The sequence below is a fragment of the Mastomys coucha genome, unplaced genomic scaffold, assembly GCF_008632895.1.
Source record: "Mastomys coucha isolate ucsf_1 unplaced genomic scaffold, UCSF_Mcou_1 pScaffold15, whole genome shotgun sequence".
Taxonomy (NCBI): domain Eukaryota; kingdom Metazoa; phylum Chordata; class Mammalia; order Rodentia; family Muridae; genus Mastomys; species Mastomys coucha.
The window spans coordinates 168,175,362-168,189,125 of record NW_022196897.1 but is presented as its reverse complement, the minus strand read 5'-3'; the positions used below and the strand labels follow the sequence as shown (position 1 = coordinate 168,189,125).

The window sequence follows — 13,764 nt, the reverse complement described above, 5'->3', positions numbered from 1 at the left end:
GGCTACACAGAGAAACCCTGTCTCAAAAAAAAAACAAAAACAAAAACAAAAACAAAAAACAAAAAAACAAAAACAAAACTGGAATGTAAGTCATGGATAAAGCACTTGTTTTACATGCATAAACCTTGGATTCAACACCCCCACCACTCCCACCTACATACTGCAAGGTGTTCAAAATTCCACTTGATTCTGACAGAGCCTCCAGCTCTACCCTCCAATTCACAAAAAATCCTTCACGGTTGCCATACATGAAACCTAAAAAACTAACGTATCTCCTTCAAGAACCTTAATAATAAAATAAGTAGGGCTGGTGAGATGGCTCAGCGGGTAAGAGCACCAACTGCTCTTCTGAAGTTCCTGAGTTCAAATCTCAGCAACCACATGGTGGCTCACAACCACCCGTAATAAGATCTGATGCCCTCTTCTGGTGCGTCTGAAGTCAGCTACAGTGTACTTACATAATAATAAATCTTTAAAAAGTAAAATAAAATAACCAAATGGCAATATCCAGTCTGTGTTTAACCCCAGTGTACACTGACCATGCATATGCTTGCATGCTGTACACTGACACAACAATTGAGAAAATGGGGACACTATAGATCTAACAGTGAGACACTACTGTGACATAGTCACTCTCTTTTAGAGTGGTATGAGAGAAACAAAGAGACAAAACAAACCACCAGTGTCCACAAACTGCTCCTGTAATCTCAGGGTTAAGAAGGCAGAGATAGGGCAGTGGTGGCACACACCTTTAATCCCAGCACTTGGGAGGCAGAGGCAGGCAGATTTCTGAGTTTGAGGCCAGCCTGGTCTACAGAGTGAGTTTCAGGACAGCCAGGGCTACACAGAGAAACCCTGTCTCAGGAAAAAAAAAAAAAGGCAGAGATAGGAAAAACACCTTAAGCTCAGGGTCATCCTGAGCTACATAGTAAGTTCCAGGCTAGTGAGGAATACACAGTGAGACCCTGCCTCAAAATTGCAGAGATGGCTCAGCAGGTAAGAAGCACTTGCCATCAAGCCTGAAAATCTGAGCTGAATCCCCCAAATGGACATAATCAGGAGAAAATCCAGTCCTCTAAGTTGTCCTCTAAACTCTGTATGTATACTATGGCATCTGTGTGTGTGTGTGTATGTGTATGTGTGAGCGCATACACACACACACACACACAATTGTCTAAAGCCACAAAAAAAAAAAAAAAAAAAAAAAAAAGAAAAAAGAAAAAAAAAGTTTGTTTGTACAGAAAAACATGTTAAGAACAGCACTGGGAGCCAGGGGAGGTGTGCAGTACACCTTGAATCAGAGCACTCAGGAGATAGAGGCAGGCAGATCTCTGAGTCCACAGAGCGAGTTCTGGGACAGCCAGGGTTATACAGAGAAACCCTGTCTCAAAACAAACAAACAAACAAGCATAGAACCATAGGACTGTTTCACAGTGACCCTAGGGTTGAAAGTGGATGCTGACAATAGCTATGCCTGTTGGAACAGAGGTTGACATGAAGAATACACATCATCTGTCTTTCCTGAACACTTGGAAATTAGCATTAATAAATAAGCTATAGGAGCTAGCAAGACAGCTCAGTGGAATAAGTACGCTACCCACACCAATCCTGAAAACCTGAGTTAAATTCCAGAGACTCACATGAGGATCTCTGTGAGCTCAAAGCCAGCCTGGTCTACAAGTGCTAGTTCTAGGAAAATGAAAAAACAAAACAAGCTCAGGTTGCATGCATGTGATTATCCTAGAGAAGGGCCTACCAAGTAGGCTGTGATGAGTAAAAAGAAGTCATGGAAAAGAAAACAGGGGAGATCCCAGTAGGCTCTGTGTAGTTGGCAGGGTGAATGTTAACAAAGGGCACTCACTGCAAAGCTTTGTCATACGTTGGCTCATTTTCAAAAGAACTTGGAATGATATCAGGGAAGGGAGACAACTCAAGAGCGCTGTAACGTGTAACCAGGTGTCGCCAAGCTTTTGTTGTAAGCATCAGGATCCCTTCTTCAGACCCTATTTATTAAGAAGCTAAAAGCAGGGTAGGTAACCCAGAGATCTTAGTATGAGGGTACAGAGAGGCCTCAGACACTGGCAGCTAGGTCAAAAACAAACCTCTAATCAGCTTCCTATGGGGTTGGTGATGACTGCTTGGAACTAACAAATGAAATATAACTCTAGTGTTCAGACACCATAGCATTTCCCAAACAGCCCCCTAAAGATCTGATTCCTGCAAGCACATAGGCCAACGTAGCTGAAAACAGACCCAAGGATTAATGTACAACATGCAGACCCACAAAACTCACATGAAAGTCGCACAAGGTATACTATCTGGGGGAACCACACAAAACCAGTGTGGCCCGCTGCAGTAGCTTAGCTTACTACTCAACAGTGGCAGAATTACCCTGCTATGTTTGAGAGCTTTGTTCCTCTAAGCCTTTGTGCCACCCAGCAGGGCAGGCAGTCTCTACAAAGTTCCTTCCATTCTCAGAGCCAGAGCAGACCAGCTGCTCTGCGGCTATGCTGACTGGAGCTGTCAAGTATGAGCACCATGTACTTGAGATGTACAAGCCAGAAAAATGGGAGATATTCCATACAAACCAAAGGGCCTACCCTTGGGGGAATTTTGCAGGTTTCTAAGGTCTGGGGCACATTGGGACTTCCCTTCTATGAAGAAACCCAGTGCCTCTTTCAGTAGATACTCCTACTGAAAGTTAACACCTAGCCAGAAGCAAGTGAGCAGAGGTCTTGAGTTCAATTCCCAGCAACCACATGATGGCTCACAACCACCTATACAGCCACAGTGTACTCATATACATAAAATAAATAATTAATTTAAAAAAGAAAGAAAGAAAATTAACACCTAATCTCAGAGTCTGAACTCTACAGGTGCACCCTCCTGCCAATTGCTAAGTACTCTAGGTTTTGCCACATGGTGAGACCTAAAAGGACAGGCAACAACAGTAAGTCTAGGTTCTTCTAATTCCACAGAACCAGCACCACTAGAATTAATTGTGCCAATCCTCAGCACAGAAGAAAGCTGCACTCTGAGGAAGATGATCCCAGCAGGGAACTAGGACTGGCTAAGACCTCAAACATACCTGATCATGCCTCAGAAGGGTGGCAGATGTGCAGCTTCATCAGGATGGAAACAGAAAAGATGAGGTGGAGCAAAGGCAAGTACAGCATGGATTCCATTAGGATGCCTGAGCCACAGGCAGACACTTCCCACAACTAGAAGCTAATGACTCGTCTGCTACCCTATGAGCAGATACATGGCTCTAGAAAAGCCTTAGGACTGGGGGACTGAGAAGGAAAGAGCCTTGACCTAGGATTAAATTCACTGAGTCAACTGAGAGACAGTCTATTAACACACACAGTGTGGTGGTTTGAATGAAAATGCCCCAATAGACTCAAAGAGCAGCATTACTGGAGGTGTGGCCTTGTTGGAGTTAGTGTTTCACTAGGGGTGGGCTCTGAGGTTTCAGAAGCTCAAGTCAGGCCTAGCAGCTCACAGTCTCTTCCCACTGCCTGCGGATCCAGATGTAGAACTCACAGCTCCTTCTCCACCACGTCTGCATGAATGACATCATGCTTCTGTCCATGAGGATAATGGACTAAACATCTGAACTGTAAGTCAGTCCCAACTAAATGTTTTCCTTTATAAGAGTTGCTATGGTCAGGCAGGGCATGGTGATATATGCTTTCAATCCCAGCACTCAGAAGGCAGAGGCAAATGCCTGGACTACAAAAAGTGAGTCCAGGACTGTCAGGGCTCTGTTACACAGAGAAACTGTGTTTCAGAAGGGAGGTGAGGGGGTTGCCATGGTCATGATGTCTCTTTCTAGCAATAGAACCCTAGATAGACACATAGATTCATGCAGGATGGGTCTTCTATCTACTTTTCACTTTAGTCAGCATGGTGGCTGGGCAGACTAGCTGGATATTTCCCAAAGCTTGTAAGAGCACCAGAAGACAAAAAGGCCTTATAAGTCAAGTCCTCGCCGGGCAGTGGTGGTGCACACCTTTAATCCCAGTACTTGGGAGGCAGAAGCAGGCAGATTTCTAAGTTCAAGGCCAGCCTGGTCTACAGAGTGAGTTCTAGGACAGCCAGGGCTACACAGAGAAACCCTGTCTCGAAAAAACCAAAAAAGAAAAAAAAAAAAAAAAAAAAAAAAAAAAAAGAAGTCAAATCGTCAACCTAACATGAAGTGCTACCATGTGCATATGTCAACCTACACAGCAGAGCACATAAGTCTATGAATGTGCAGAACTATCTGAGAAGTTCCCATAGGCTTCATGTCCTACTTTTACTTCTCCAAACCTCACCATCAAGAGCACATAGGTCTATGAATGTACAGTACTGTCTGAGAAGTTCCATTTCCAGAGCACAGGCTATCCTGGAAGGACTATACTTACAGAGTCACAAACCTGTCCATATACTGTGAATAAGGAAAACTTAGATGACAGTGAATGCTGGGCTCATATACTACAGAAAGGTAAAAATGTGTCCCCCCAATCAGTGTGGGAACATCCCTACTAGAGTCCCTTCTTTACAGAAAGTCCAAGGCAAAGGCAACCAGCCCAGGAAAAAAGACTGGCGAAATTACCAGCTCCTTAATTATGCTCACAAAAAGTCTGAGCAAAGGAAGAGTGAAAATGTTCTCCAAGAGAACAAAACATCAGAAAGCAAGAAGAACATCTCCAAGGGGCAGTCTGAGGGTATCTCCCAGAGAAGCCTACCTTTCCGAAGAACACGCTTCTTTGCTCGAATGTCTGTTTCCAGTTCCGCAGCTCTGATGTAAATCCTAACAGACTGCGGGAGATGACGGACAGCTTGTGCCACCACAGCTTTGGCTGTGTCCCCAGGCTGTAACCTAGCTGCTTCTAGCCAGACATCTTCACTCTGGGAGAAAAACAGAGCAATAAGAACATGGACAGATATGCCTACCTGGGAAGTTCTGATTTGTGCCTCAAGTTCAAAGAATTCCACAGAGTTTCTTTTATTATCAGAAATGCCTAGTCCACAGGAAAGCACATGATATTCAGTTGCTTTTATAGCACTCATCTTAATCATCCTACACAAAACCTGTGTTTTGTTTTTCGGTTTTTTGGACTTGCTTATTCTTACTCTTATTTTATGTATGTAGGTATTTTGCTTGGATGCATATCCAGAAGAGGGCATCAGATCCCCTGGAACTGATTTATAGACAGTTATGAGCTGCCATATAGCATCTGGAAATCAAGTTTACGTCCTCTAGCAGAGCAGCCAGTGCTCTCAACTGCTGAGTTGTCTGTCCTGAGTCAACATCTAGGTTTTCTATCTTATGTGGCCTGAGAAGCTGCCAGGTTTATCACTTTTAATGATGTTAACCCTGTCATTATAAAGGTAGGAAAATCTCTGCTCCACACAAAAGCAATCAAGAAATTCCTTTCCCTCAATTTATAACCTTATTCTGGCTCTATTATTCTAGTATAGGTACCATGCCTGGCAGAACACAGAGAGTTTCCTGGGAGCATAAATCATGCAGCTGTCCAGAGAAATATGCTATAGCTTCACCTTGGGGCACATCTCTGTCCCTTTCATAATAAGGTTTCGAGCCACTTGTAACTTTCCCGTGACTTCTTCCAGGCGAGCTGACGCAATCCAAGCTGGTGGGTGATGAGGGTTTGTTTCTCGAACAGATTTGAGAAGTAGTCGTGCTTTCTTGATGTCACTGTAAAGATTAGAAGGCACAAAACATCAGGCTACACTATCAGAGGTGTGGCAAGAGCGAGGGAGAAGGTTGCCCCTTCAGACACAGGCATAAATTGCTAAAGAAAACATGCTAAAGTCGTAAGATCCAAAAGAGCTCTACTCTGTGGGGGCACTGAGCAAACAAACTAAGGCTTGAATATCCAGACAGGAAACATGAGACATTTTAATATACACAGTAAAGGAAAACAAATATACTTCTACATCTCTCAGAACATCCATGTAATATTTTGACTATATATTCTTTTTTAAAAAACTCCACAACAACATGGTAAACAATCAGAGTTCCCATTTTACTCATCAATTCTGTAACATACTCACTTTATGTCCCCACCATGGGTTGGAATCATAGAATTTAGATCTGTCAGATAACCTTTGGGGTCCACAACAGTCTGCCCACTCACTGAGTCAGATACCTGCGAGATAGGTAAAGGTGAGAATCAGCTAGACATGACCAGCAATGTTTAAAACAACGAATTACCCTGAAGGCCCTCCCATCACATCTCACCAAGAGTAAGTAGTCAGGAGGAAAATAACCTTATTGTAACTCAAACAACAGTAAGTAATTAGAAAAATGTCTTCTACATGAAAAATGTAGAAATCTTCTACAAGGATTAATATTGGGGGATTAATTTCAGCATCACTGAAAGTGATAAACCAGGCACCTTGTCAGGCCACATAATATAGAATACCTAGAAGTTGAAGCCAGGAAGATGGCTCAGCAGTTCAGAGCACTTAAGAATGGCTCCCATAGGCTCATTTGCAAATACTTAGTCCCCAATAGGTGAAACAATTTGGAAAGGCTTAGGGGGTATGGCTCTGTTACAGGGGATGTATCACTGGATGTGGGCTTTAAGGTTTCAAAAGACTTGGCCACTCTAGAGTGTGTCTGTCTTCTAAGAAATGAAATGAAAAGGGAAGGGAAGGGAAGGGAGGGGAGGGGAGGGGAGGGAAGGGAAGGGAAGGGAAGGGAAGGGAAGGGAAGAGAAAAGTAAGTAAGACACTAAGACACAGAGAGATGCTGTTCTTAAAAGTCCCAGGGGGGAAAAAAAACTCAAGTAAACATTTTTTAAAGAAAGTCTTTTCAAGACTGACTTAAGTCCAGAAACTCAAGTAAAAGGTTGGTAATTTTAAAAAAAAAATATTTTTTAAGTTCAATACAGCAGGTCATTGTAGTATTCTCTCTCTCTCTCTCTCTCTCTCTCTCTCTCTTTTTGAGACGGGATTTCTTTGTGTAGCCACAGCTTGTCCTGGAACTCATTCTGTAGCCCAAGCTAGCCTCTAACTCAAGAGATCCACCTACCTCTGCCTTCCTGAGTGCTGGAATTAAAAGCTCATTTTACTACTCTAATTTTGAGTTTTTAAATTGCCAGGATAAGCCACGTCTAACAGCACCTGTCAGTAATCCCAGCTATTTGGAAGTCTAAGGCAGGAATAACTAAAGTTTAAGGCCTATCTGACTACAAAATGAGTTCAAGGACATCCTAGACAATTTACTAAGTATTATTTCCAAAATTAAAAACTAAAAAGAAACTGGACATGGATGCATGGCTTTAATCCTAGCACTCTGGAGGCAGAAGCAAGTGGATCTCTGTTAGTTCAAGGCCAGTTGGTCTACAAAGTGAGTTCCAGGACAGCCAGGGCTATTACACAGAGAAACCCTGTCTAAAACAAAAATAAACAAACAAAAAACCTAAAAACAGCCAGCTTGGGCACACACCTTTAATACCAGCAATCAAGAGGCAGAGGCAGGCAGACCTCTGGTCTACACATTAAATAATATCAGCCAACTAGTGAAGCTCTGATTCAAAAAAAAAGAAAAAAAAAGTATAAAGGCCTAGCGACTGGAGAGGTGGCTCACAGCAAGCATAAAGACCCAAATTAAGGGCTGGAGAAATGGCTCAGCGATTAAGAGCACTGACTACTCTTATGAAAGGTCCTGAATTCAATTCCCAGCTATGACATGATGGCTCACAGCCATCTGTAATGGGATCTGATACACTCTTCTGGTGTGTGTCTGAGGACAGCTACAGTGTACTCATCTAAATAATGATAAATAAATAATATTTTTTAAAAAAGAGCCAAATTAACATCCCCACCAGTCATGTGTTACAAACAAACAAAACAAAAAACTATGCATGGTCATGTGTACATGTAACTGCAGCATTTGGAAGAATCTTGGGAGTTCACTGGCCAGCCAGTCTGGCCCCAATAGAGAGCTCTCAGATGCTAGGTGACAGAGCAGGATACCTAACAATTTCCCTCTGGTCATGTTTTCCCATTCTAGCTCCATGGGTATAAGCTCTTCCCTGAGCACCTCCTCCCACCCCCACTGTCTTAGCTTGGGTTCTATTGCTGGGAAGAGACATGATGATCACAGAAACTCTTATAAAGGAAAACATTAACTGGGGCTGGCTTATAGTTTCATATCTTTACGGCAGGGAGCATGTCAGCATACATATAGGCAGACATGGTGTTAGAAAAGGAGCTGAAAGTTCTACATCTTTATTCAAAGGCGGCAGCACAAGACTATATCACATTAGCCACGCTTGAGCTTCACAGACCTCAAAGCCTGCCCCAACAATGGCACACTTCCTTCAGCAAGGCCACACCTACTACAAGGCCACACTACCTAATAGTGCCACTCCATATGTGCCATTCCTGTTCAAACCAACACACACTCCCATAAAACAAAAGTCTGGTAGTTCAGAAGTAGAATATTTGCTCAACTGGCATATGCACAGCTGTTTGATCTCTAGAACTGAAAAAACAGGAACAAACAAAAAAGCAATGAATGACAAGCAACAATAAAAGTATAAATAACTATAATAATTTGATTTTTAAAATGCACAGGGTTAGGGATTAGTTTGGCAGGAAAATGTCTGCCCAATATGTATAAGACATGGATTTACTCCTCAGTACCATGAAAAAAATGGCAAGGAGGACAAGGTGGATCATGCCTATAATATATCAGCACTTACAAGGCAAAGGCAAGATGACTATGAGTTCAAGACCACCTGTACTTCAAAGCAAGTCCAAAGTCAGTCTGGGCTAACAGTGAGACCTATCTCAAAAAAAAGAGGGATGCAAGGGCAGGGACAAATGTAGATGAAACAGTAGAGTGCTTGCCTATCACAAGCATCCCTGGGTTTGATCTCTAGCATCATATAAAGCAAGTTGTAATCTCATACTAGGGAGATGGAAAAAGAAAGATCCAAAGTACAGGGTCATACTGAACTACACATTGAATTCAAATTTACCCTGGATCACATGAAACCCTGTTTCAAAAGAACAACAACAACAAAAAAAGCCAGGGAGGTTGGAAAGAAGGCTCGGTGGTTAAGAACACTTGTTGCTCTTGCAGAGGACCAGGGTTTGGTTGCTCATAAACATCTGCAACTCCAGTTCCAGGGGAATCCAATGTTCTCTTGTGAATTTGAACACCACAAAGCACATACATGTTGCACAAACATGTATGCAAACATGTAACCAAAACCACTCATAAAATGTAATATAAAAAAACACATAAAAAGGACAAAAACTAAGCAAACAAGGGCAAACATCTTGAATATCTATTTCTCTAAATAGTAACTACATAAAAGGATGGTCAACATTACTAATCATTAGGAACATGCAAATAAAATTACAACTTCACACCTATTACAATGGCTATTTTGGGAACCAGGAAAGATGGTTTAATTGGTAAGTGTTTGCCACCAAAGTATGAGGACCTGAGCAAGTGCCCTTGAGAGCTGGGCATGGCAGTACCTGCTTGTACTACAGTACAACAGTATTAACTACAGTGCTAGGTAGATGGCAACAGGAAGATCTTCTGAGACTTGCAAACCAGTCAGTCTAGTGGAACTGGCTTCAGTGAGAGACCCTGTCTCAAAAAAGAAGTGGGACAACAGCTGGGAAATGGCTCAGCATGTAAGAGAACTCACGGCCCTTGCAGAGAATACAGATTCAGTTCCCTGCACCCACATAGTGGCTCACAAGTACAAACTGTAATTAAGATCTTATGCCCTCTTCTAGCTTTCATGGGCAACACATGTATGTGGTGCATAGATATACATGCAGGCAAGATATGCATAAAATACATAAAACAAAAATAAATCTTAAAAAAAAAAGTCTGCTTAGTTGAGGTAGGAAGGCACTGTGTATTCTCCAACTACCTGGAGCAGTCCACAAGATTCTGAGAAAGAACAAAACCAAAGGGAAAGGGATAAGACTTGCTTAGGGCTAGGAGGTGTGAGATCTTTCCTCACCCACCGCAAGGGGCAAAATCATGCCTTTAAAACGGACAAGATCTTAGCCAAGCAGTGGTGGCGCACACCTTAAACCCAGCACTTGGGAGGCAGAGGCAGGAGAATTTCTGAGGCCAGCCTGGTCAACAGAGTGTGTTGCAGGACAGCCAGGGCTACACAGAGAAACCCTGCCTCAAAAAACAAAACAACAACAAGAAAAAGACAAGATCTCATACTATAACCAGGCTGGATTCAGGCTCAAGGTGATACTCCTGCCTCAGCTTCTTAAGTACTGAAATTACAGGTGTACCACCACACTATCCAACACTGTTAAGAAAAGACAGGATAACAAGCACAAAGCACAGAAAAGGGGAAAAGGGGGAAGAGGAATTATTGTTCTAGTGACTAGTGCATGCCTAGAATCCCAGCACTTTGAAGATTGTGGTAGAAGGCTACAGTTAGTGTGAAGCCATCTAGGCTATACGAGACTTCCTTTGCTCCAAAAAGCCAGGTACAGTAGCTTATACCTGTAATTCCAGCACTTGGCAGTCAGAGACAAGAAAATTATTACAAGTTCAAGATTAGCCTGGTTTATATAGTTTCAGGCCAGCCAATTAATTACATGCCAAATCCTGTCTCAAAATAAAACAACAAAAATACCAATGGTATTATTTACCAATTAAAAGAAAAAAAAAGCAAATAAGGTAAGGTAAGAGAATAAAAGACACCCAAAGCTGATGTCTGGCTTCCATACATAAGCACATACACACACACACACAAACACACACACACACATAAACATGTATTACATCACACACACTCACATATACAGAGAGAGAGAGAGAGAATATTGAGCTAGAGAGAAGGCTCAGCAGTTAAAAAAGTGCATTCTGAGCTGGGTAGTGGTGGCGCATGCCTTTAATCCCAGCACTTGGGAGGCAGAAGCAGGTCGATTTCTGTGTTCGAGGCCAGCCTTGTCTACAGAGTGAGTTCCAGGACAGCCAAGGCTACACAGAGAAACCCTGTCTCGAAAAACAAAAAAACAAACAAAAACAAAAACAAACAAAAAAAAGTGCTTTCTGCTTCTCCAGAGTACCTGAATTCAGTTCCCAGAACCCATGTCAGGAGACTCCTAACAGCCTGTTAATTCCAAGACTAAGAGGATTGGATGCTTCTGGCATCCATGGGCACCTGTACACATACAGCATACACACATACAGACACAGACATAGACACATGAATAAAAATAAACATAAAATAAAAATTGGGGGGGGGGCTGGTGAGATGGCTCAGCGGGTAAGAGCACCAACTGCTCTTCCGAAGGTCCTAAGTTCGGATCCCAGCAACCACATGGTGGCTCACAACCACCCGTAATGAGATCTGATGCCCTCTACAGTGAATTACGCTGAAGCGAGCAAGGCTGGAGTGAGCGAGGCCGGAGCGAGTGGGGCCAGAGCAAGCCAGGCCAGAGCAAGCCGGGCTGTCCTGAGTTCAATTCCCAGCAGCCACACACATGATAGCTCACGGCCATCTGTACAGCTACAGTGTACACATAAAAAATAAATAAAATAAATCTAAGAAAAAAAATTTGGGAAAATGAGAAGAATCTAGAACCCTTATGCAGTCAGAGCTGTGAAATAATGCAACTACTATTACTATGGAAGCCAGTGTCACTGTTCCTAAAAATTTTAAACAATGCTATCATTATGCTGCAATTACACTTCTGAGAATATACCCATAAAAACCGAAAACAAGGTCTGAAACAAGTATTTGTATGATCATGTTCAAGAGCAGCATTAGTCTCAAGAACCAAAAGACAGAAACAAAGCATGAGAGGTTAATGAATGATACATGAATATATGTTCATACATACAATTAAATATTATTCAGACTTAAAAAGGAAATTTTTTTTTTAAAGATTTTATTTATTTATTATATGTAAGTACACTATAGCTGTCTTCAGACACACCAGAAAAGGCATCGGATCCCCATTACAGATGGTTGTGAGCCACCATGTGGTTGCTGGGATTTGAACTCAGGACCTCTGGAAGAGCAATCAGTGCTCTTAACCTCTGAGCCATCTCTCCAGCCCAGGAAAATATTTTTAATACATGCTAAACATGACCCAGGAAGACAAAGAGCCAAAAACAAAGTAAATGAAAATATATGGGGGCTAGAGAGATGGCTCAGCGGTTAAGAGCACTGACTGCTCTTCCAGAGATCCTGAGTTCAATTCTCAGCATCATGGACATAGTAGCTCACAACCACCTGTAACGGAATCTGATGCCCTCTTCTGGTGTGTCTGAAGACAGCTACAGTGTACTCATATAAATAAAATAAATAAATCTAAAAAAAAAAAGTTTCAGTTTGAGATGGCAAAGAGTTTTGGAGCTGGATGATAGTAATGCTTGCATAATAGTGGGAAAGTACTTATACTGATAAACATATACATAAAAATGACTAAAATGTCCAGGCATCATAAGCATTATTGTATTATATCATATAATATACATATATTACATTGGCATATTATCTCTGTAGTCCCACCAAGGCAAGAGGCTCACTTAAACAATGTAAGAGGCCAGCCTCACCATACAGTCATAAGACCCTGTCTTAGACATAAATACATATGGTAAATTATGGTGCTGGGGTATAGCTCAGTAAGTATATTGCTTATCTAGTATGTGTGAAGCTCTGGGTTCTACCCTAACAATTATTTTTAACAAGGGTAGAGAGGGACATAAAGAAGACAAAACCTGTCAGGCATAGAGTCACACCCCTTTAGTCCCAGTACTCCCCAGTCAGAGGACCTGTGAATTAGAGCCCAACCTGGTTTATACAGTGAGTACCAGGTCAGGGCTACATAGTGAGAAAAGAAAAAAAAAAAAAAAAAAAATTTAAAAAGAGAAAGAAAAAAAAAAAGATGTAAAGCTACCAAGGTACATATTTTTTCTGTTTTGAGTTTTTTGTTGTTGTTATTCTTAGTTTTTTTTGTGAAGGTTTTTTTGTATTTTGATTTTTTTTTTTTCCAAACAAGGTTGGTTTCTCTGTGTAGCTCTGGCTGTCCTAGAACTTACTCTGTAAGACTAGGCTGGTCTTGAACTCAGAGATATGCCTGCCTCTACTTTCAGAGTGCTGGGAGGGTGCTCCTCTACCACCTGGCTCTGGTTTTGTTTTGTTTTGAATGCTCTTCACTGGAGATACGTTCTGAGATAGAACACTTGCCTAGTACAATCAAAGCCCTGGGTTCCATCCTTAGCACCACAAAAAAAGAAAAGAGGAAATGAAACACAATAACATTAATTGCTTCTCTGTGCTCTTACAACAGTTCAAGGAGAAAAACAACAAACCAAAGGCAACAAAGTGACACTGATATTAAATACAAAACTAACAGAAAACAGACTGCCACAATAAAGACATTTCTCAGACCCTCAGAGACTAATGGGGCTGGAAAGATGTCACACTGTTGTTCCAGAACCCAGACTTTTGATTCAGAGAATCCACATGATGGCTCATCTGTAACTCTGATTCCATGAAATACAATGCCCTCTTCTGGCAGCTGTAGACACTACACACACACAGTATACAAGACATATAACGCAGGCAAAACACCTATGCACATAAACAAAATTAAACCACACAGAATTTCTCTGAAAATCAACTACTGAGACAATGCATGGCATCACTCAGCACCCAAGAAGCTGAAACAGAAGGAGCAAAAACAGGAGTTTGAGAATAAACTTGGGAGGAAGAGACAGGATCTCTGTGATTTCAA

At 41.9% G+C, this 13,764-nt stretch overlaps 1 protein-coding gene across 1 annotated transcript in view; it reads right to left on the bottom strand.

The window, feature by feature from the left end:
* Prpf6 (pre-mRNA processing factor 6) overlaps positions 1-13,764 on the bottom strand; it is a 62,268-nt gene that overhangs the window by 22,742 nt on the left and 25,762 nt on the right. Inside the window, exons 7-9 of the mRNA XM_031373133.1 lie at positions 6,064-6,158; positions 5,548-5,704; positions 4,731-4,893 (exon numbers count right to left, since the gene is read on the bottom strand). Of these exons, the coding sequence (XP_031228993.1) occupies positions 4,731-4,893; positions 5,548-5,704; positions 6,064-6,158 (415 nt within the window). The remainder of the gene's footprint in view (positions 1-4,730; positions 4,894-5,547; positions 5,705-6,063; positions 6,159-13,764) is intronic.